The sequence below is a fragment of the Macrotis lagotis genome, chromosome 7 (genome assembly GCF_037893015.1).
Source record: "Macrotis lagotis isolate mMagLag1 chromosome 7, bilby.v1.9.chrom.fasta, whole genome shotgun sequence".
Lineage (NCBI taxonomy): Eukaryota > Metazoa > Chordata > Mammalia > Peramelemorphia > Peramelidae > Macrotis > Macrotis lagotis.
The window spans coordinates 95,970,387-95,993,506 of NC_133664.1; the positions used below are offsets into that span (position 1 = coordinate 95,970,387).

Genomic DNA, 23,120 nt, shown 5'->3' on the forward strand with positions numbered 1-23,120 from the left:
AATGCTGACTTTTCAGAAATATAGTGCTAAATTAGACTAAACCATAGGCCTCAGTTTCTATTTCTCAAGAATCAGGTGAGCGTGAGAACCCGGATCTCCGGCTAGAAAAATCATGTCACTCTAACCATATAAAATGTAAAGAAAAATAGACTCTCCTGGGAAAGCTTAGGTACACCTCCCTTCTCTTCGGACCATCAAGTTTGACCAATTGTTGTAAAGATCAGCAGAAAAGAGGAGGGAAAATGAGTTGTGGTTTTTGTGGCTTTTGTGCTTTTTTAACCCTGCTTCAGCTTCTGTAATTCGGCTTTTCCTGCTTTCTCTCTCTCTCTCTCTCTCTCTCTCTCTCTCTCTCTCTCTCTCTCTCTCTCTCTCTCTCTCTCTCTCTCTCTCAGAGTTAGGAACTGCCCGGCTTCTTGCAAGAATCGAAATAAATTTTAACTCTTTGCTGCCACTTTGAGAGGACTCCGAGTAGTCATTTGGGGTTATGGTCTCAATACCCTACACAGTTTGATAGGATCAAGGGAGAGTTTTGAGTATTTTATATTTATGTCACAGTTAACTTTCTACCTGAAACTGCTCAAATCTCATTTGAAAGCTGTTTCTGATGTGGAAGAAATTGATGTCACAGTTTTGAAAGTGAAAAACTCACACTAGCCCTAAGCTCAGTATTTTTATTTCACAATCCTGCAAAGTCCACAATTTAAAACTTTTTATTTCTGGAATGACAGTAAATGACTTGAGAACACGGTGAATAACAAAAGTCTAAGTGAAAGTACCTGAGGGAAAGAGAGAGGAAAGATCATTATCCTTTCTGGTCATATTGGCCATTTACTTTACTTTTCATCACAAAACTGCTCCATTCAGAAAGGTCCTGAAAAGGATAATGTAGCTTACAAGCTAAGAGAAAGTTTAGCGGGAGGAAAAGGAAAAGCTTCAAAAACTAATGACCCGGTAAGAGAGAATGAGTCATTCCCCCAACTGAAGAATATGAACAAGTTATTTTCAAATGAAGAAATCAAAACAATTCATAGTCATATGATTCAAAACAGCTCAGCAGGCAAGAGCACACCCACTCAGGAAATGGGTGGTCCCTAGGTCAGCTAACTTTCAGTTTCATGCAGTTGTTTTGTTTTTCAATCTGCCTTCTGCTTCTCCCTCACACCCAGGCTCCAACCATACTCCATACCAGCTCTGTTAATTTTGGTAACGCCACAGTGTCCAGATTGTCCAGGTAAGTGATGGCACCTCTGCAGGAGGGTGAGCACCCTGCCCTGTACAGGAGACAGACCGGCCCCTCTCATACAGTCTGATTTGTTTCTCTGCTTACTTAAAACCTTAGCTTTGACGTGATGGAAAATGCTATTCACATACAAAGAAAGAACGATGGGAATCTAAATACAGATCAAAGTTTATTATTTTTCTTTTTTTTATTTGTTTTTTCTTTCTCTTAGTTTTTCCCTTTTGTTCTAATTCTTCTTTCATAGTATGACTAATGTAGAAATTTGTATAATATGATTATTCATGTATAATCTAAATCAGAATGCTTACAGTCTGAGAGAGAGAGGAGGGAAAGGAGGAATGGAGAAAATTTTACAAAAATCAATGTTGAAAACCATCTCTACATGTAATTGGGGAAAAAAAATGATGGTTTAAAAAAATCCTTATCTTTGCTCCTGTTGAGACAGTAAAGTACATTTGTAAATGAATATGTACATATTCAGACTGAAAGCATATTTGAATGAATCCCCACTGCCTCCAAATTGATTGCCCTTTTATTGTACCTCCATAATATTGGGGTTTAGTCCTGGAAGTCTGAGAAAGAATTCACGAGATTTGGGGTTCCCCACCAAGCCAGTTGATATTTTATTGGAAACTGTGCTGGCACAGTGGGCTGAGAGTTGGGAGATACTCTAGCAAAGAAACACCTAACATATCCTCATTTCTATAGAGAGAGAAGAGAGAGGAAATGAACTTAGACAATAGTTGTCTGTTTGAAAGTGGGTCTGCAGATCAGAAGTTGGCCCAACCAAGGAGCAATTAGATAGGGCCAACCTTCTAATTGACTTATGGGATTTGCTTGTAAAAAGGGTTTCTGAATATCAAAGAATACCCCAGGTGCTGGAAATAAGAATTTAAGCCTCTAGTCTGACTCTAGCATAAGGTTAAAAATAACATTCAAACAGGAAACAAAAGGTGTTGAGCAAGCAGCCTGGAGAAAGGAATTGTAGGGTTGTCAATTAAGTCATTGTTAGAATTCCTGATAGTAGTGACTCAGGAATGACACTCAGAGCAGATCTGAAAGTTAGAGAGGGCCTCATTAATTGGGACCCCATCACTTTCACACTTTGCCAAATTTGTGAGTTTGGGCTGTTCGTGAGGGGAGGTGGGTGAGAGAGGAAATCAGAACTTGGTCCGAAAATCTGAAGGAAGGAACAAACCTATCTCCTGCAACAGAGTCAGGTCAGGGTCATTATTGATTGAGGCTTGGTTCATTCACTAGTAAGGAAACAGGGACCCACAGACAAAAGTCATGACTCTGAAGTGGAAAGTCAGCCTCACCATTAATCAGAGAAAATCATGTCCTGAGTTTTTGGTTGATAGTGCTCCACCCTTGGTCTTTCCTGCCCCAGATACCTGTTCTAAACACCTATCTCACTACATTCATTTCTTTGGGGGTAAACTTTTCTTTCTCCGGGTGTCCTCTGGCTACATTCTCATCCTAAAAGAAGATTTATTTTAACCTTCCCCATGGGAAGAGAAGAAAGCCAACTCAGTCTCCCCTTCCTCCGACCTTTCTGGTGGGTGCTCTGACCATTTCTCTCCAACCTCCCCTACCTAGTCCCATACACATAAAGATTGAATTGTACTTTTTTAAAGTCTCCTCAAGCAAAAAAAAAACCCTCCCCAAAGGAAGGCTAAGTAAAATTCTTTTCTAGAATGAGAATTATTCTCAAATAAACTGTTCCCAGGCATTTGCATTTTAGTATGTTAGTTTATCAGACCCTAACTTAAATAAAGATTTTAGTGAGATTTTATTTTGTATCTGGCAAGCCTGTGCTAGAATCAATTCTCACTTGCTCCCTAGAGTCAGTTGCTAATTTTTCAAGAGAGCACTATGAATCCAGGTTGATTTATTGTTTTATTGCTTGCCTACAGTTTTAAAAGTCAGGCAGAAATTGTTAATAATGTATATAAAACTTAAAAGTGTATCAAAGGTACATTTACTAGCTCAGGTCTGATGTCTAGGGATTTAAAAAGCAGAGCCTGAGGAAATGGTAGTTTTGCTGGAGGAAATAAGAAAGGAAATTTTTGTTTAGAGATTTTCTAGTATATATATATATATATTTTTAGTTAATAGTATTTTTTCTAATTACATATAAAGATAGTTTTCAGCATTCATTGTTGTAAGATTTTGAGTTCCAAATTTTTCTCTACCCTGTCCTTCCCACCCCCATATACAAGTCATTAAATATATGATAAAATTTATACATGTACAATTATGCAGGGGAACTTTGGTCTCAGAGCTGTACTGTGTTCTCCATTACTTTTTGGTCATGCCCTTTGGGGCAGAAAACATAGTCCTAATGAATAGTTGGAGCAACTAGGTGGCACAATGGATAGAGCACCAGCCCTGGAGTCAGGAGGACCTGAGTTCAAATCCAGCCCCAGACACTTAATACATACTAGTTGTGTAACCCTGAGCAAGTCACTGAACCCCATTGCCTCGCAAAAATAAAACAAAAAAAAATAGTCACCACATAGGGGACCAGCCCTGTATCATGCATATTATAGAATTATAGAATAGAAAATAGAATGTATGCATATATAGAATAGGAACAAGGTACTGAGTCACTCCTCAAGCACGGCTCTTGTCCTGCCTACCAGAAATGTGCTTGAGCAGAGTTTTGCCCAGGTTTTCTTTCTTTTTTGATTCCCAATGGAGAGGCTTGCTCTTGGCTGTTTCCTCTTTTTTCTTCTCTAAGCAGACCAGGTTTGGCCCATGACACTGGAACAAAATGTGTTCAGTTCCACATGACTGGATCTATGTTAATCTAAGTTGCTTTTCTTTCCTCTTTTTCTGTTTTAAGTGCTTTAGTCTTTCTTAACATCAATTTCTACTAATCAGCCTGTCCTGTAAGTAACTCACTCTCTAAGCTGCTTTTCCACAGGACCTGACTTGTACACTTGTGAAGTAGTTTGTGGACCGTGTAGGGACCTATAGACACTCTTTAGTAACCTGTTAACCTTTTGCGCAACCTGTGAGAATTAAAATCTGAGCCTTTCTTACCTCCCTGAGTAGAGTTGGTGAGTTCCTCACAAAAATGGCCTCACATAGGATGATTCCTGAAACCCATTTCCTTTTTTCTTCACAACCATGTTAAACATATTTCTAAATTACTTATGTTACAAAATAAAGAGGGGGGGGAAGAGGGAAAAAAAACAAAAAACAAACTTTAAAAAGGGGAAATAGTATGCTTTGATTTGCATTCAGATTCCATAGTTCTTCCTCTGATTATGGATGACATTTTCCATCACATGACTTTTCCAATTGTCTTTTGAAAAATTTGGAACTCAAAAATCTTACAATAATGAATGCTGAAAACTATCTTCATATGTAATTAGTGTGGAGAAGAGCTAGGTCTATCATAGTCAATCATTACATTAATTTGTAAGCTGTTCTCCTAGTTTTGTTCACCCTCCTCAGCATCAATTCATATAAGTCTTTCCAGGTTTTTCTGAAATCTCCCTCTCATCCTTTATTATAGAATAATAGAATTTCATTACATTAACATTAATATAGCACAACTCATTTAGTCATTCCCAAATGATGGGCATTCCTCAAATTCCAATTCTTTGCCACCCACAAAGATTGGCTATGAATATTTTTGTATATGAGAATTCTTTTTAATTTTTTATGATCTCTTTGGGATACTAGTAGTGGTATTGCTGTATTAAAAAGCATAGTGGTTTTTAGTTTTGGGTTTTTGCAAGGCAAATGGGGTTAAGTGGCTTGCCCAAGGCCACACAGCTAGGTAATTATTAAGTGTCTAAGACCGGATTTGAACCCAGGTACTCCTGACTCCAAGGCCGGTGCTTTATCCACTAGGCCACCTAGCTGCCCCAGTTTTGTTTTTTTAACAAGGCAGTGGGGTTAAGTGACTTGCCCGAGGTCACACAGGCAATACAGTTTTAAAGTCTTTTGGAGTTTCAAATTGTTCTCCAAATTGGTTCTCCAAAATGGTTACATAAATTCACAAGTCCACCAACAATGAATTAGTGTCCCAGTTTTCCCATATCCCATTTCCCATATCCTCTCCAACATTTAGCATTTTCCTTTTCTATCATATTAGACAATCTGATAGGTGTGAGGTAGTACTCCAGAGTTGTTTAATTTGCATTTCTCTAATCAATTAATTACTAAAATTAGAAAAAATTACTAATAGTAATCTGGAGCATTTTTACATTGGATTATAGATAGCTATAATTTCTTCATCTGAAAACTGCCTGTTCATATCTTTCAGCCATTTATTAATTGAGGAATGAATTATATTCTAATAAATTTGTCTCAGCTCTCTATATTTTAGAAATAAGGGCTTTATCGAAAACACTGGCTGGGGTGGGGGGGGCTAGGTGGCGCAGTGGATAGAGCACTGGCCCTGGAGTCAGAAGGACCCGAGTTCAAATTCAGACTTGAACACTTAATTACCTAGCTGTGTGGCCTTGGGCAAGCCACTTAAACCCCTTTGCCTTGCAAACAATACCTTAAAAACACCTTAAAACAAATACTGGCTGCAAAAATTGTTTCCTGAGTTTCTGTTTAATGACATTGATTTTTTGTGGGAAAAAACTTTTTAATATAATGTAATCAAAATTATCCATTTTGCACTTTTATAATGTTCTCTATCTCTTATTTGATTATAAATTCTTCCCACTCTGTAAATCTGAGAGATAAATTATTGCTTGATCTCCTAATTGATTTATAATATTATCCTTCATGTGTAAATCATTAATCCATTTCAACTGGCATAAAGTATGAGATACTGGTATATGCCTAATTTCTGCCATACTATTTTCCATTTTTCGCAGTAGTTTCTATCAAGAGTGAGTTCTGATCCCAGAAGCTGGAGTCTTTGGGTCTGTCAAATAATAGGTTACTATAGTCATTTACTATTGTTTCTTTTGTATTTAAACTATCCCACTGATCCACCACATTATAACTTAATTAGTACCAATAGTTTTGATGGTTGCTGTTTTATAATATAATTTTAGATTTGATACAGTTAAGTTATTTTCTTCATATTTTTTAAATTCCCTTGATGATAGTTTTGACTTTTTGTTCCTCCAGATGAATTATATTAATATTTTTTCAAGCTCTGTAAGATAATTTTTGGTAGTTTGAGAAGCACTGAATACATAGATAAATTTAACATTGTAGAATTGTCATTTTGACCAGTTGACATCTTTCTGTTTATTTAGAACTGATTTTTATCTGCGTGAAAAATGTTTTGTATTTGTGTTCATAGAGTTCTTGGGTTTTTCTTGCAGATGATTTCTGTGTCTATTTTATATCCTGCGGCTTTACTAAAGTTGGTCATTGTTTCAAGTAGTTTTTTTTAGTTGATTCTCAAGGATTCTCTAAATATACCATCATATCAAAGACTGATAGTTTTGTTTCCTCATCTATTCTAATTCCTTCCATTTCTTTCTCTTCTCTTCTTGATAAAGCTAACACTTCTACTGCAATATTGAATAATAGCGGTGATAAGACATCTTTGTTTCACTACTGCTCTTATTACAGATAAGGCTTGCTTGCTTGCTTGATGGTTTTAAAATAGTTACTACTTGTTGATATTATTTGTCCTTTGTTCTCAAAGGCCATGACTTCAGGAAGGTGATGCCACCACATGCAAATGAGTTGGATTTAAGTGTGGGATGTTGTGCAACCACTTTCTTCTCTGGAGCCATCGGGATTCCATGAATGGTCAGATATGGATCAGAATGATTGGTGATGGCCCTAGATGCAATGGAAGACCTTTTTTTAAAAAAAAGTAGGTCTTTCCCACATCTCAGTTTAAATGGAGGCAATGCTCATTTAGTCATTAAGATTAGGAAAGAGAGGGCTGAGACAAGAGTCCAGGAATAACTACTTCCAAAAAGAAAAAGGAAAAAAAAAACAGTTGGGAGGGTAAGACCTTGAGGGTATCTCAGTGATTAAGTCAGGTGAGGGAAAAAGGAAGTAAGGAGCCTCTTTTATATAGTGCAAAAACAATTATCTATGTAGGAGAGGAAGACTCAGGTTTTCTGGCCAAAACAGAAACAATTACTGTTTGAATTCACTCTGAAACAATCAGGAACCAAACAATAATGAAACAATCAGGAACCAATCAATATCCAAATGGACATAGTCTGAGATCCACTGTTGGGTAATCAAGAGAACCAGAATGATTTGGGACCAGTAAAACATAAGAAATCTTACCAAGCTTTTGGTCAGAGAACCCATCAATATAAAAAGAAAAAGAGAAAGGAAGGAAGAAAGGAAGGGAAGAAGGGAGGGAGGAAGGAGAAGGAAAAATAAAAGCTGTTTAGCCCAAAAACGATCCTATTACTCCCAGAGGTTGTTTATCCTTGGTTATTGAAGCAGATCATGCACTATCTGTCTATGTCCATTACTTTGATGTCTACTATGATTTCTGTCTACTACTACTACTAATACTACTTATCATTATAAGGAAAAACCTCACTTATTCTTTTTTTATAAAGAAAGATTTTATTTATTTGAATTTTATAATTTTTCCCCTAATCTTGCTTCCCTCCCCCCACCCCCCACAGAAGGCTATTTGCCGGTCTTTACATTGTTTCCATGGTCTACAATGATCTAAGTTGAATGTGATGACAGAGAAATCACATCCTTAAGGAAGAAAAATAAAAGTATAAGAGAAAGCAAAATTACATAATGAGATAAAGGATTTTTTTTTTTAATTAAAGGTAAATAGTCTTTGGTCTTTGTTCAAACTCCACAATTCTTACTCTGGATACAGATGACATTCTCCATCACAGATATTCCAAAATTGTCCCTGATTGTTGCACTGATGGAATAAGCAAGTCCATTAAGGTTGATCGTCACCCCCATGTTGCTGTAAAGGTGTACAATGTTCTTCTGAAAACCTCATTTATTCCTATGCTCTTTAGTGTTTTTAATTGGAATGAGCACTGTATTTTGTCAAAAAAAATTTCAGTAGCTATTGAGATAATTATATGATTTTTTAATTCGTTTTGTTATTGATATGGTCACTCATACTGATAGTTTTTCTACTATTAAACCAGTTCTGCATTCCTAGTACAAATACGAGGTCATATTGCATTGTCCTGGTGATAAATTGTTATAATCTCTATGATAATATTTTAGTTTAAATTTTCACATCAGTATTCATTATGGAAATTAGTCTATAATTTCCTTTCTCCTTTTTGACTCTTCTTCATTTGGGTATCAGCAACATATTTGTATGGTATTTGTAATTTGACAGAACTGGAGTATTGGAATTAAATTTACTTTAATTTGGCTCTGGAGATTTTTTTCCCCGTAGGAGGTTCATTGATGGTTTATTAAATTTCTTTTTCTAGAATGAGATCATTTAAGTATTTTATTTCTTTTTCTGTTAATATGACCAATTTATATTTTCATAAAAATTCAGCTATTTCAGGGGTGGCTAGGTGGCACAGTGGATAAAGCACCAGCCCTGGAGTCAAGAGTACCTGGGTTCAAATCTGGCCTCAGACACTTAATAATTACCTAGCTTGTGTGGCCTTGGGCAAGCCACTTAACCCCATTCGCCCTGCAAAAAACTTAAAAAAATTCATCTATTTCACCTAGATTGTCAGATTTATTGGCAAACAATTGGGCAAAAATAGCTCCAAATTATTATTTTAATTTCCTTTTCATTGAGGGCAAATTCCCCTTTTTTCATTTTTTGATAGATAATTTAGTTTTCTTCTTTTAAAAAAATCAGATTAACCAAATGCTTATCTATTTTATTAGTTTATTCATAAGACCTACTCTTGGTTTTATTTATTGTTCAATAGTTTTCTAACTTATCTACTCTTAGTTTTATTTATTATTCAATAGTTTTCTAACTTTCAAATTTATTGATCCCTTGTTTTTTCACTTCAGCTGAAGCATAGTATATTCTGCTCCAACCTTTTACTTTTACTCTATGTCCTATCTCTTTGCTTCAAATGTATTTCTTTTGGAATTCTGTTTTTTTTTATCCACTCTGCATCTACTTCCATTTTATGGAAGAGTTCATCCCATTCACATTCATGATTGCTAACTGTGTATTTCCCTGCATTCCATTTTCCCCCTTTGTATATTTTCTTCCTCTTTTCATTATGACAGCTCCTGCCTCCCAGAGTTGTTGTGAGGATGAAATGAGTTAATCTTTGCAAACCTTATAGTGGAGCATAAATACTTTTCCCCCACACTCAAACTAATCCTTCTGGTTACTCTCTAGCTCTACCTCTGTCCTCTGATCTACTTTGTTCCTAAGACTCTCTCTAAACTGAGCAATTCATTTCATGGTATCTGGTTTCTTTGTGAGTTCCATACAAGATCAATGTCTTTCCATCCCAGAACAGTCATTACCTTTCTGTTGGCTTCCTGGTTAACAGAAATTGGAAGAGCTTGAAGAATGGGGCATTTATGTTAGGAGCTTACTGGAAAGTGAATCCCCTGATAACTGCCCTAGAACTCAATCTTCTTTCATTAGGGAAATTCCAGAGAAAGAACTTCCAACCAGCATGACCTTGAAGACCACAATGAAGATTCCAGCTCTTGGTCGACCCTTACATCTGGGGACATTGTATGACTGTTGCTCAGATACCTTCATCCCAGGTAATTATTCTCTTGAATGCAAGGCTTTTTCCAGATGTCAGGAGAGGACAGTGTTAGAAAACTGTTTTTTCTAGGTAAAAAAATGATGAGTATGGAAAGAATGGAAACTCAGATTCAGAGAACATCTCAGTCATTAAAGTGTCTCACCTTTCTTCTCCCAGTTAGAACTCACCTAGATTGATTTGTTCTGATGCTATGTGATGGAAAATCCAAGCCAGGAGTGATAAGGAATGTGTGAAGAGAACAGTGTTAGGAAAAGACTCATTTGACCCTCAGAAAGTGAAGGTCAAAATGAGAAGCAATCTCTGAAAGATCCAACAAAAAGAAGACTGCTTTTTAAAAAACAGCTTTGACCAGAGACAGTATCAGAGCTTTAATTAAATCTGTCACAGTGTTGGGAGGAAAGGAGAGCAGATTGCACACACACACACACACACACACACACACACACACACACACAAACACACACATATATCGAAGGGTTTGGGCATATTAACCATATTAACCAGTCTGGTTAAAATAAGGTTGAAAGGCAGTACTGAAGGAGAAAGGAAGACCTGAAGGTTCAGAATGAAGGACTGGAAAGGAAGTTGGAAAAACAAACAGTCCCATCATTTTCCTTTGATAAGGGTGAGGGTTGCAGGTCCTTTGAATATATATTGGCTTTAGATCTTTATCAGCATCTAAAAGAGAGGCTGCTGTTGTCTCATTGGGTAGAGCACTGAACCTGGAGTCAGGAAGACCTGAGTTCAAATTCAGTTAACAGATATTTTCTGGCTGTGTGACCCTGAGTAAGTCACTTAACTTCTGATTGTCTGAAAAAGGATCTACTGAATCTTGAAAAAGGAAATGACAAAATACTTCAAAATGTTTGCCATATACATAAATCCCATAAATAGCTATAGCCCATGGGATCAGAAAAAGTCAGAAACTACTGAACAAGATGATTTAAAAGAGCCATTTAATTCTATTCCAATTACTTCCTGAGTCACATCCCAGTAGTCAGCTAATAGTATGGAGCTATGTGGTTTAATGTACTGGACCTAAAATTGAGAAAATGAGAAAAATCCAGAATTTGGCACATCCTAACTGTGGAAACTCTGGGAAAGTGACTTAACTCTATCTTAGTTTCCTAATCTGCAAAATGGGGATGATAATAATAATAGTACCCATCTTCCAGAGCTGTTCTGAAAATCAGATGAGTTAATATTTGCAAAACACTTTTAAAATATTTATATATTTAGTAGTCAGGGGTGGCTAGGTAACGTAGTGGATAAAGCACTGGCCCTGGAGTCAGGAGTACCTGGGTTCAAATCCGGTCTCAGACACTTAATAATTACCTAGCTGTGTGGCCTTGGGCAAGCCACTTAACCCCATTTGCCTTGCAAAAAAACCCTAAAAAAACAAAACAAAAAAAATATTTATATATTTAGTAGTTGTAATTTTATTTTTTAATCACACAAAATATTCTTTTTTAAAGAAATTTTTAACATTTTTGAATTCCAAATTCTCTTTCTTTCTCCCCTCCTTCCTCATTGAGAAGGCAAGAAATTTTATATAGTTTATATATATGCAGTCATGAAAAACATATTTCCATATCAGTCAAGTTGTGAATGAAAACACAAGAAAAGGAAAATACTTTAAGCAAAAAAAAAAAAATTATTTGCATTCATACTCCATCAGTTCTGTTTTTGGAGGTGCATAGCATTTTTTTTTTAGGTTTTTGCAAGGCAAATGGGGTTAAGTGGCTTGCCCAAGGCCACACAGCTAGGTAATTATGAAGTGTCTGGGGGGGATCTGAACTCAGGTACTCCTGACTCCAGGCCCAGTGTTCTATCCACTGAGCCACCTAGCCTTTTCATCAAAAATCCTTCCAAATAGCATTAGACCTTTATTTTTCTGAAAATAACTAAGGTGATCATTGAACAATATTGCTATTCTGTGTACAGTGTTTTTTAGGTTCTGCTCACTTCATTTTGCATCAGCTCATGCAAGTTCTTTCCAGGTTTTTTACTATATTTTTTATAATTTTTATTTTTATTGAAGGCAATGGGGTTAAGTGACTTTCCCTAGATCACATAGCTAGGTAATTATTAAGCATCTGAGGCTGGATTTGAATTTAGGTCCTCTTGACTCCAGAGCCAGTGCTGTATCCACTGTGCCACCTAGCTGTCCCTTCCCAGGTTTTAATCAAAATATTCTACTCTTCATTTCTTATATAACACAATAATATTCCATTATAATCATATAATACATCTTGTTCAGTCATTCTCCAATACTCTTCAAATTTTAAAATGTAATATAATTTTTAGGAAATAATATTGTGATTAGACAGCAGCAAGGAATATTTCAAAACAAGGAGCCTGACCAAGACAACCCAGAAAGAGCTATACTTTTTCTGAGCCTACTCAGAAAACTACTCATTTTCTGTCTCAGAAAATGTTTCAAAGATTGTATCCTCAGCTAATACTGCCAAATTTGTCACATACAAACAACATTCCTCCTCCATACACCAGGCACTGACCTCACTTTGGGTCACCTCCTGCTCTCCATCTAGGGCAGGCAGTGGGGTTACTTTTGGAGTGAGAAGAACAGGGTTCTGCTTTGACTCTTACTAGCTATATAGTCTCCAAACAGTTAACCAACTTTTCTCTCAGTCTCAGGTTATTTGTCTGTAAAATGGGACAAATGATGATAGCATACTCACTTCACAGAATTGTGGAAGGAAAGTGCTTTGTAAACTCTGAGTTTATATCACCATGGGTTTTTTTTTAAAGTCAGTCACCAAATTTAAAAAAAATTCAGTCTCCAGATTGAAGGGAGGAGACATTGCCTACCTAGGGAAGGAACAGAGGAGATCTGAGAACTGGGGTCCTGGGGGGGGGGGGGGGAGAATGAGCTTCCAAATTCAGGGACTCAGATAAGGTTGAAGATTTGTTACAATTCTCCCTATCTGTTGTAGAAGGCTCAATAGTGCAAGGAAGTTGTAGAGGCCTAGAGAAGTTTTTTTTTCTTTCTCTCCCCACCCCCCAGTTCAGAAATAGAATTTTCTCCATCTCTGACATCTATGACTCTTGCCCTACTTACCCTCTTTCCAGGTACTGCCTCCCAAACCCAGCTGTTCCTGATGGAAAGTATACCCTAAAGTGAAAGATAGGCTGTGGTCCCTCTGCAATCTGCCATTTACTCCCTAATGTCTTTGCCCCATTCTAGGTATCACTTTGTGGGAGAAGAAAACCCTGGAGAAAAACACAACTACAGAAGAACAATACAAGATTGACTTTGACATCATCATCTCTGACACCATTGATGAGAAGATCAATGCCATGAATATTCCTGTAGAGATGAAAGCAAGTGTCCTGGCAGGGCTGGTTGAAATAGGAGGATCTGCCAAATATTTATATGACAACAAGACATTTGACCAGCAAGTCCAGGTCACTCTCAAGTACAGTATAACTACACAGTATTCCCACCTAACAGTGGACCATCTGGGATATCAGAATATTTCTTACCATGATGTATTTTATAATGGAACAGCCACCCATGTGGTCACTGCAGTGCTTTATGGGGCCCAGGCTTTCTTTGTGTTTGATCAGAATGTTCACACCAATGAAAATGTCAAGGATAAAGAAAGTACATTGAAGGCAGCCGTAGAGATTATTCCTGAAGTAGCAAGAATATTACAAGTTGAGGACAGAAAGATAAAATCGACTAAGGAATTCACATGTAAGTTTTATGGGGATTTTGTTCTTGAGAACAATCCTGTGACTTATGAAGATGTAGTAAAAGTCTATGCCTCTCTTCCTAAGCTGCTGAGGGGCCATGGGGTGCCCCTCCAGGTCTGGTTGTACCCTCTAGAGAAGCTAAACTCCAAAGCTGCCAAGCTAGTTCAAGGAATCAGCATGAGCTGGGTATCGAATGCCCAGGACACCCTGGAGAAGTTAGCCAAGTGTGCCGAGAAATGTAATGACATGCTGGAGGCACCAGGTCTTTCAGTCTTTTCTGCAACCAAGAAAAAGGTCATATTATTCCAAGAACTAGTGAAACAACACAGAGAGTATTTACAAAAGGAAATAGCCAAGGTCTTACCCCTGATTCGGGTGGGCAGAGCAGAGGAAGATGAGGTAAACAGGATTTTAATTAGAGAAAGCCAGTCCCCATTCAGCTCTAGGAGGCTCTCAGAATTCCTAAATCTGAAGCACCAGGAGATGAAAGTGATAAATTCCTATCTCTCCCTTCTGAAGGAGGTACCAGTCATCTATGACCAGAATGAGCTGGAGAGTGTGGTACTAGGCTCTCCCCACAGATTTGTCCTGGTATTTGTATTCACCTCCTTGCAAGAAGAACCCTACTTAGCAGATTGGAAACAGTGGCTTCAGAATCCAGCATCATTCAGTCCTGAATGTGAGAAAAAGACATATTCCTCATGGTTTAAGGACAGAGAGACAAGGAGAAAAACAAGACAAATGGCAGAATCTTTTTCAATGTTTGCCAAGATCAATCATTCCACTGAGAAGACTCAATTTATTGTGGCATCTATTCCAGATCAGAAAAACAAGGGAGTCTCCCTTTACCTTTATGAAAATGGACTGCGGATCAGTACTAACTTTGAGATACCAGTCAAACCTCCCCCTCCCCAAATTACTGGAGTTGCATATGACTGTGTAGAGCTCACATTGCCCCCAGCATCTGGGAAAAGGGAAAGGATGACTAACTACTATGTAGAGTACCAAGTTGTAGGGGAAGATGACTGGACCACCATCCCTGTTTCTGGAAAGGTAGAGGAATTCGAAGTGAATGGCCTTGAACCTTGCACTGAGTATTGGTTCCGGTGTGCTGAGGTGTGTGAGCAAGGACTCAGTGAGAATAGTGATGTGAGTCCTGCTTTGAGGACAATTGCCCCTGTCCAACCTCCTGAAAAGCCAGAAGCTATTGCAGTGGAATCACAGGCTGTATACCTAGGCTGGCAGGGTCCAAGTATCATTGGAAAACAAGTAAAGATCAAGGAATATATGATAGAGTATAAAAAGGAAACTGAGACTGTGGGTCAGGAGGGGGAAGGAGAATGGCATGAACACAGAACAGGAAATAATAAAGAGTTTTGTGTCATTAAGGGACTGACCCCTCAGACTGTGTACACCTTCCGAGTTTCTGCTGTGTATGATCATGGTTGGACCAGTGTGAGCAGTGGCAAGAGTGACCCCATAAGGACCTGTTTCCCTAGGAGTTCCAAGGGCTTCCATTTTAAAAACAATTAAAGGTGTAGTCACCAAAAAATTTAAGATCTACTGACACCCGGCATTCTCTCATATTTAGTCACCACTTTTGGATGCATTAATGAAGACTTACAATTTTTGAAGGATGCAGAACCCAGTGGCAGGAAGTCTTCCCAAACCATTTATTTATGATCATCACTGTGTGGGATAAAAATCCACTTAAAAAAATATAGAGACTACTCTGAGCAAAAAATAAGTTTATTTTGGGTTTTCTGGAGAAAAGAGCACACTCCAAGCCTCACAAAGGTAGTGAAAATCAAGGAGTTGCCCCGAATTGACAGTCAAGCAAGATTATATGGCCTAACTCAATCCCCTCCTCCCCCCCTATTGTCCTTCTTTGTCAATTCATGGTTAGTCTTGGTTAGTCTTCAGAGTTACATTCTACATGTGAAAATCTACCCCAGTAACAAAGAGAAGAATGAAAAGTTTTCATAAAATATTACCTCATAAAATATGGTGAGAATAACCTTCAGGATTATAATTATCTTATTGAAGTAACAGTTTACTTATCATCAAACAAGAGATGAGATTCGTTGGAATGTAAGGTTTTTCTCATGGGAACAGTCAACTGTCCTCCCAGTTAAGATAGTTTTAACAACAAATAGGTGACTAACCAAAAATCCAAGGTTTCTCTGGAAATCGTCCACTGTTTTTCCTCCTAACAGAATTGGGAGGGTGCCTAGCTTGGAATGCAAGGTTTCTCTCCCTCTTTCTTCTAAGAATAGTCTAAGAGTAATAGTTTGTCAATTTTTTAATGATTTTTAACCCTGAGAGGACTTCACTAGGAATTTTAATTCTTAAGAGGGAATAATGTTCCTCTCATCATTTTTCTAATTAGATCCTTAGTCTCCTCTAAGATTGTCCCATTATTAAAGCAACCCAACCCATTAATTTAAGTATCAAACTGGGCTGACATGGATTTCAAAGGGAGTACAGAACTTTCAAGTTACATTCAAACTGATGAAAAGACTAGTGCTGCATAAAAACATTGAAGTAAAAAAAAAACAGGGGTCAAGAGTAACCTAAAAAGATCATTTTATTTGAACAAGTTAAGTAGCTACATGCTTTTGGATTGTTAACATTCTCATGGGGTTGAGGCCATGGGGATAAGGTAAAACAAATATCTCCTCAGAACCTTAGTGTTTTCAACTGAGAGAGTTAAGAAAAAGAGAGAGCCTAAGAATGGACAGATTCTGTTCAAATGATTTGAAGAGAGAGAAAAGTAGATAAAAGAATACCCTAATATAGAAAGGAGAAACATGATAAACTCAAAAGAGAAACAAGATGGGGAATGATATTTTAAGAAGGATAAGCTAGGGAAGGAATAGTTATAAACAAAGTAGATTTCTACATTCTGAAGCAATCATTAAAACGAGAGGATAAGCAATGAGCTAGCATCTGAAAAGGAGTACATCCACTGTGAAATGGCTGAGCAGATTACAGTATCATGCATTTAATTGAATTTTAATTTTGCTCTAGGAAATGACAAAAGATGGTTTCAAAGAATGCACAAAACTGATTCAAAAAGATTAAAGTGGGAGCAGCTAGATGGATAGAGCACTAGCCCTAGAGTTGAGTTCAAATGTGACTTCAGATGCTTATTAATTATCTAGTTGTGTGACCTAGGGCAAGTCACTTAACCTCAATGCCTTATTAAAACCAAATTTAAAAAAGATTGAAGTGAGCAGAAGCAGGACAATTTCTAAGAAAAACAACATTGTAAAGAAAAGTATTCTAAAAGAAATAAGAATTCTGTTTAAAAAAAAATCATCAAACAGGTCTTTAGAGAACCTATGCTGAAAGCATGCTACTCATCTCTTAACAGAGGGGTAATGAAAACAAGGTATAGATAGAGATATAGATTTCAGTCTGAGGAGTATGATTTTGCTTGCTTTCTCAATGGGTAGGAGAGGGACCGAAGAGAAAGTGAATCTGGAACTAAAAATCTTTATGGAACATATCTCTGAAAAGATTTATATCATTTCACTATATTTATCACAATTTTTTTAATGGGGGAATAGGTTGATGGGTGAAAAAAAGGAAGATCAGAAGGAAGTACAAATAAGCAAGCAGTTTTAAAGTAATGTGTAGAAGCTATTATGTACAGATAAATCTTGCTTTGTGGAAGTGAACTATTCTGAGAACTAGCTTTATATAGAAGCAATTTTTACATAACGTAAATTTGCCCTTACTAACTACTTCCACTTAACCCACATAATAAAATAATATCTTTATACAAGCCATAAAATGTGGATATACTAAATACTATATCATGATAATCAAAATTCAGCCTCAGATACTTCCTCATTTTGTAACCCTGGGCAAGTCACTTGACCTCTGATTTCTTGTCAAAAGAATCCACTGGAAAAGGAAATGGTGATTCCCTTCAGTTGTTGTTCATCCTTTGTTCTGGAAGGTAAATGTTTAATTTCCTTTTTTAAAATTTCTTTTACTTATTTAAGGCAATGGGATTAAGTGACTTGCCTAAGTCACACAGCTAGGCAATTATTAAATATATGAGGCTGGATTTGAACTCAGGTCCTCCTGACTCCAGGGCCAGTGCTCAATTCACTGCACCACCTAGCTATCCCATTGTTTAATTTCTTTAATCTTATACTTTTGATCAGAAATTGGTTTCTCAGCCTCTAATTGGGGTTTGTGAGTCTGAATGTTAGCCTCTGTCCTCCTCAAGGTCTGTGTCTCTTCAATTATAAATCTGAAGACCAGCTGGTCCTCCTCTAATTGCATCTACATGTTTGACTTTCACAGTTGTGTCAACAATTAAAGTCCATCCTGAGAAAGCAGAAAACTGGTCCCAATTAGAGACTTAAAGAAATTCTTATACTTATGACATTTTGGAAAGGGTGATATCCCAATGTTCTATATGTCTATATCTTATCTGAAAAACAACATAAAATATTAAGTTAGAATAGAAGCAGTAGTCCTGTTGCTAGTTAGATCTTTGTCTGTTCTGACATAGAATAGACTTTATGGATGAGTAAGAGAATCATAAAGTAATCAATGACACTTTTGTACAAATGTGTAACCTGATTGATTGGCCATTAATATTTTATGAATCCTTGAGTGGTTTCTATAAATTCTTTTTTCTCAACAAACTCTTGGTTGATATCTTTAATGATATCTTGTACCTATAGGTTTCTTGATAAGCTCTTACAGAATAAAACTTCATGTCTAAATTCATCTTTTTAATTTCATTTTTAGCCTAAGAAAGTCAAGGAAGTAATGCCATGATATGCAAGTAAGTTGGATTTAAGTGCATGAGTGCTATGCAAAGTCACCACCCATATTTTCTCCTCTGGAACCATCCAGACCCAGTAGTAAGATACAGATCAGGACTGGAGATGCCCTGGATACTGTGAGAAGCCTTGCCCTTTTCATATATACATATGAATATATATATATATATATATATATATATATAATTTGATTTATTAATTTTTCAACTACATGCAATGGTAGTTTTCAACAATTTTTTTAAAGTCACTTAACCTGGTTTTATACTTTTCTACCTCCCTCCCCCTTCCCCTTACAGAAAGCAATCTAATATAAACTATTCATGTATAACCATGCTAAACATAGATCCAAATTAATCATGTTGGGAAATAATAATCAAAGCCAAATAGAAAAAAAAGAGGGAAAAAACATAATATATGACAACTTTTAAAAATTGAAGATACTTCTGGAACTATGCCCAAAGAGCAATAAAACTAATCGTATCCTTTGAACCAGCAATAATAATTCTAGACCTATATCCAAAAATTTTTTTTAAATGGGAAAAGTCCCACATGCTCAAAAATATTTATAGCAGCTTTTTTTGTGGTGGCAAAGAATTGGAAATTGAAGGATGCCCATCAATTGAAGAATGGCAAAACAAGTTATAGTATGTAAATGTTATGGAGTACTATTGTTCTATAAAAAAAAAAACTATGAATGTTCAGACTTTAGAGAAGCATGGAAAGAATTACATGAACTGATACTGAGGGAAGGGAGACCAACCAAGAAAACATTGTATACATTAACAAAAGCTTGTGAGTTGATCAGCTATGATGGATGCAGCTTCCTCAGTAGTTCAGAGATCCAGAACAACTCTGGAAGATCTATTATGAACAATACCATCCACATCCAAAGGGAAAAAAACAAATGAACCAGAAAAAAAACCCCAGAATCTAAATGGATACTATGTTCACTTTTTTAAACTTCTTTTATGTTTTTCCTTCCTATTCCATGGTTTTCTTTCTTTTCCATTAGTCCTAATTCCTCATATATAAAATGATTAATATGTAAATATGTTAAATACAAAGGTACATAGCCAACTTTTTCCAGGCTGTTTACCACCAAGGAGAGGGGATTGGGAAAAAGAGGGTGATAGAAAAGTGTGTAACTTATAAATATGCAAGTGGATAAATGTTGAAAAACTTTCATAACATGAAATTGGAAAAATAAAATAACAAGAAAAAGAAATAGAAAAATGGGGGAAAATTGAAGTTGCTAAGTTTTGTTGTGCATTTAAACCTCACACTTTCTTCTCTGGGTACGGATGGCATTTTCCAACACAAATCTTTCAAAATTGTCTTTGATTATTAAACTGCTGAAATGAACAAATAAATCATAGATGATCATCACTCAAAGTTGCTGTTAGTGTGTATAATGTTCTTCTAAACCTTGACCTTTTTTTAAGTTAAGTTTCTTAACAGGTTTTACTGAAGCAATGCTCATTCAGTGATTAAACCAGGTAAAAAAAATGAGAAAAAAAAGGCCTTTTTTTACTTAGTCAAAAAAAATCAATCTGTGAGGGGAAAGCCCTCAGGATTTCTGGTCAAAACACATACATTTGGTATTTACATTCATTCTGAGCCATCAGGGTCCAATCAATGACTAGCTGGGACTTAGGTTGGGACCTATTGTGGGTCAATCAATGAGAGCCAGAGTGATTTCCATGTGTTAAAGACATGGTTCTTAAGAAAGAAATCTAGTCCACATTCATCCCTAAAAGGCTCTCAGAATTCCTAGATCAGAAGCTCCAGGAGATGATGGCAAATTCTTGCCTCCCCCTTCTGATGAATGTGAGAGTCATACTGACCAGAATGAGGTAGACAGTGTGGTACTAGGCTCTCCCCAGAGATTTATCCTGGTGTTTGCATTCACTTTTTTGCTGAAGGAGGGTAGCTTTAACAGATTGGAAATGTGGTTTTAGAATCCAGCATCATTCAAGTCTGACTGAGCACAGGAAAAATTTCTGATGGGCCAAGGTCAGAAAGTCAAGAAGAAAAGCAACATTTTGCAAGGTCAATCATTCCACTGAGAAGACTCAATTTATCGTGGCATTTGTCATAGATAAGCACAGGAATTGAAGGGATGTACTGAATAATAACCTCATCTATTCAACTTATCTATGAGGTTAGGTTATGTGAGTCATCTTGGTCATTGAATATGGCCTAACTTCATCTCTGAAGTAAATTGGACAAGATGGAGAGAGACCTTCTTGACTGGTTTTAGGGGCAAAAACTAATAGACAATTTGAAAAGAAACTTGCCATTTATCTATCAAGTAATAGGGGAAGAACTTTGGATTGTTCTCACAAGTGAGGAATCAGAGGTTTATAGAGGTTTTCACATTTGTAGTTTTTCTGGGATTTTACATATGAAATGTTAACTCAGAATCTAGAGGGTATAGGAAATAAACTAATTTATTTTGTTAATTTTTTCTAATTACATTATCTATCCTTTTCAATTTCTTCCTTCATTCCTTAAATCCTCTTTTAGAAGACAAGTAATATGATACTCATCATATATTGAAGTTTTGGAAACTATGTATGCCATCATGCCAAGCTGCAAAAAAAAAAAGGAAAAGCAAGAAAAAATTTAGAAAATTATGAATATATACTTTTGTCTGCACTCAGAATTATTAGTTCACTTTCTAGAGAGGATAAAATTTTTAATCACAAGTTCTTTGGAAATGTCCTGAATCATTGGGCAGGACTGACTGAAATGAGAAGTTCTGCCAAATAGTTATGTAACACCAAGATATCTGACCAGCAAGTCCATTGTTCAGCATTGCAATATTGCTTTTATTGCAAATAGTCTTCTCATGGTGAGGCTCACTTCACTATACATCATCCTTTTCAGGTTTTGCTGAAATTGTCCCCATCATCATTTCATATAATACAATAGTATTCCATCCAATCATATACCACAACTTGTTCAGCCATTCCCCAAATGAGGGCCATCCTCTCATTTTCCAGTCTTTGCCACCACACAAAAAAAAAAAACAGTTATAAATTGTTTCTCACACAGAGATCCTTTCCCTTTTATCTCATTAGGATATTGAACTAGTAATTGTGTTGTTAGGTCACAGTATTATAGCACATTGGGCATAGTTCTAAATAGTTCTCCAGAATGATTGGGCCAGTTCACAACTCCACCAACAGAGTATTAGAGTCCTTACCTTTCCACATCCCCTCTAGCATTTGTCATTTTTCCTCTTTCTCGTGTTAACTAATCTGATAGGTGCTGTTCTATGTACAATTCTCAAATTATTAGTGTTTTAAAGCATTGTTATGTGACTATTGGTAGCTTTGATTTTGTCTTCTGAAAATTTCCTGTTCTTATGCTTTGACCATTCATCAATTGGGGAGTGGCACTTATTTTTACAAATTTAGCACAATTCCCTTTATATCTGAGAAATGAGACCTTTATCATTTTTTTATAAAAAAAGTTGTTTGCTTCTTTCCTTCTAATTTTAGATGCATTTAGTTTTATTAGTGTAAAAACTTTAATTTCATGAAATCAAAGCTACCTAGGCAAACAAGATAGTAGGCAATTAATATGGTGGTGCATCTCCCCAGAACATACTGACAGAAAAATGGATTTGAGTTCTTTCTCAAGGGAAAACCAAAGACCTCCTTACTAAAGGTGATTTATGGCTTTTCTCTGCAGATTCTTTTTTTAATTTTTTTAAAGATTTTATTTATTTTGAGTTTTACAATTTTTCCCCAATCTTACTCCCCCCCACCCCCAACAGAAATCAATATGCCAGTCTTTACATTGCTTCCATGGTATACATTGATGTGATGAGAGAGAAATCATATCCTTAAGGAAGAAACATAAAGTATAAGAGATAGCAAGATCAGACAATAAGATATCAGGGTTTTTTTTCCTAGATTAAAGTTAATAGTCCTTAGTCTTTGTTCAAACTCCACAGTTCTTTCTGGATACAGATGGTATTCTCCATTGCAGACAGCCCCAAATTGCCACTGATTGTTGCACTGATGGAATGAGTGAGTCCATCAAGGTTGATCATCGCCCCCATGTTGCTGTTATTCTCTGCAGATTCTAACTATGAAATAATAATTCAGGCTTTTTTAAGGGAGGAAAGAATAAACTCCTCTATCAAACAAAGAACCTGACAAGGAGAAAAATGCCTCAGTGATTAATATGAACTGTGTACAGTATAATACAGCTATGTATAAATGTGTATATGTATGCGTAAGTATCCCATCAAGCAATTGTAATTCATTCATTTTATTTCTGAGAGGAAGGGTGGCATTTACAGTCATGTTCTTCTAAGAAACCCCACTCCCAAACCTTCTCTGTCCCCCTCCCCAAAAAAGTCACCTAATGATGGAGGTCTCCCTTCTGTTGACAAGAATCTGTGAATTTCACTAGAATGATAGAAAGGCGTCCATACTCAGAACTTGTCCAGACTGTTAGAAGCCAACTCAGATTATGCTCCAAAGACATAAGCTTCTAGAACCTTAAGGGTCACTTCCTTGTTCTGCTGGGATCTCTGAGCAGGGCTTTATTACAATCACCTACCAAACCCAGTCAGTCCTTTTTTTTTCTTACTGACCCAGAGAACAGTAGAGGAGACTCAAGGCAGCCAGAACTAAGAATTCTCCTTGTGGGGAAAATGGGGACTGGGAAAAGTATAACAGA

General features: G+C 36.6%; 2 protein-coding genes across 4 annotated transcripts in view; one reads left to right on the top strand and one right to left on the bottom strand.

Annotated features, from left to right (window-relative positions):
* Window positions 1–314: 314 nt before the first annotated feature.
* LOC141492767 (V-type proton ATPase subunit e 2) overlaps window positions 315–23,120 on the bottom strand; it is a 35,256-nt gene continuing 12,450 nt past the window's right edge. Inside the window, exon 4 of one of the 2 annotated variants that reach the window (XM_074193421.1) lies at window positions 315–22,521. The gene's annotated coding sequence lies outside the window, so the exon portion shown is untranslated. Of the gene's footprint in view, window positions 22,588–23,120 lie in introns of both variants that reach the window. The other variant, XM_074193420.1, reaches the window with a different exon arrangement.
* Window positions 1,090–23,023, top strand: LOC141492766 (verrucotoxin subunit beta-like). 2 transcript variants are annotated; one of them, XM_074193418.1, is made up of 4 exons: window positions 1,144–1,231; window positions 6,876–7,049; window positions 9,765–9,889; window positions 13,103–23,023. In XM_074193418.1, exons 2-4 carry the CDS (start codon window positions 6,934–6,936, stop codon window positions 15,145–15,147), a joined length of 2,286 nt encoding a protein of 761 aa, XP_074049519.1. In that variant the 5' UTR covers window positions 1,144–1,231; window positions 6,876–6,933; the 3' UTR covers window positions 15,148–23,023. The 2 variants fall into 2 exon arrangements, with proteins under 2 accessions (XP_074049518.1, XP_074049519.1); XM_074193417.1 differs by lacking the exon at window positions 6,876–7,049 and having other exon boundaries at window positions 1,090–1,231.

Excerpts from the sequence above, each read along its gene's own strand:
- LOC141492766 (XM_074193417.1), top strand. The coding sequence starts at position 1,116 with ATGCAGTTGTTTTGTTTTTCAATCTGCCTTCTGCTTCTCCCTCACACC. Across the intron at positions 1,232-9,764 it reads ACAGTGTCCAGATTGTCCAG|GGAAATTCCAGAGAAAGAAC; the intron begins GTAAGTGATGGC and ends TTCTTTCATTAG. Across the intron at positions 9,890-13,102 it reads CTCAGATACCTTCATCCCAG|GTATCACTTTGTGGGAGAAG; the intron begins GTAATTATTCTC and ends GCCCCATTCTAG.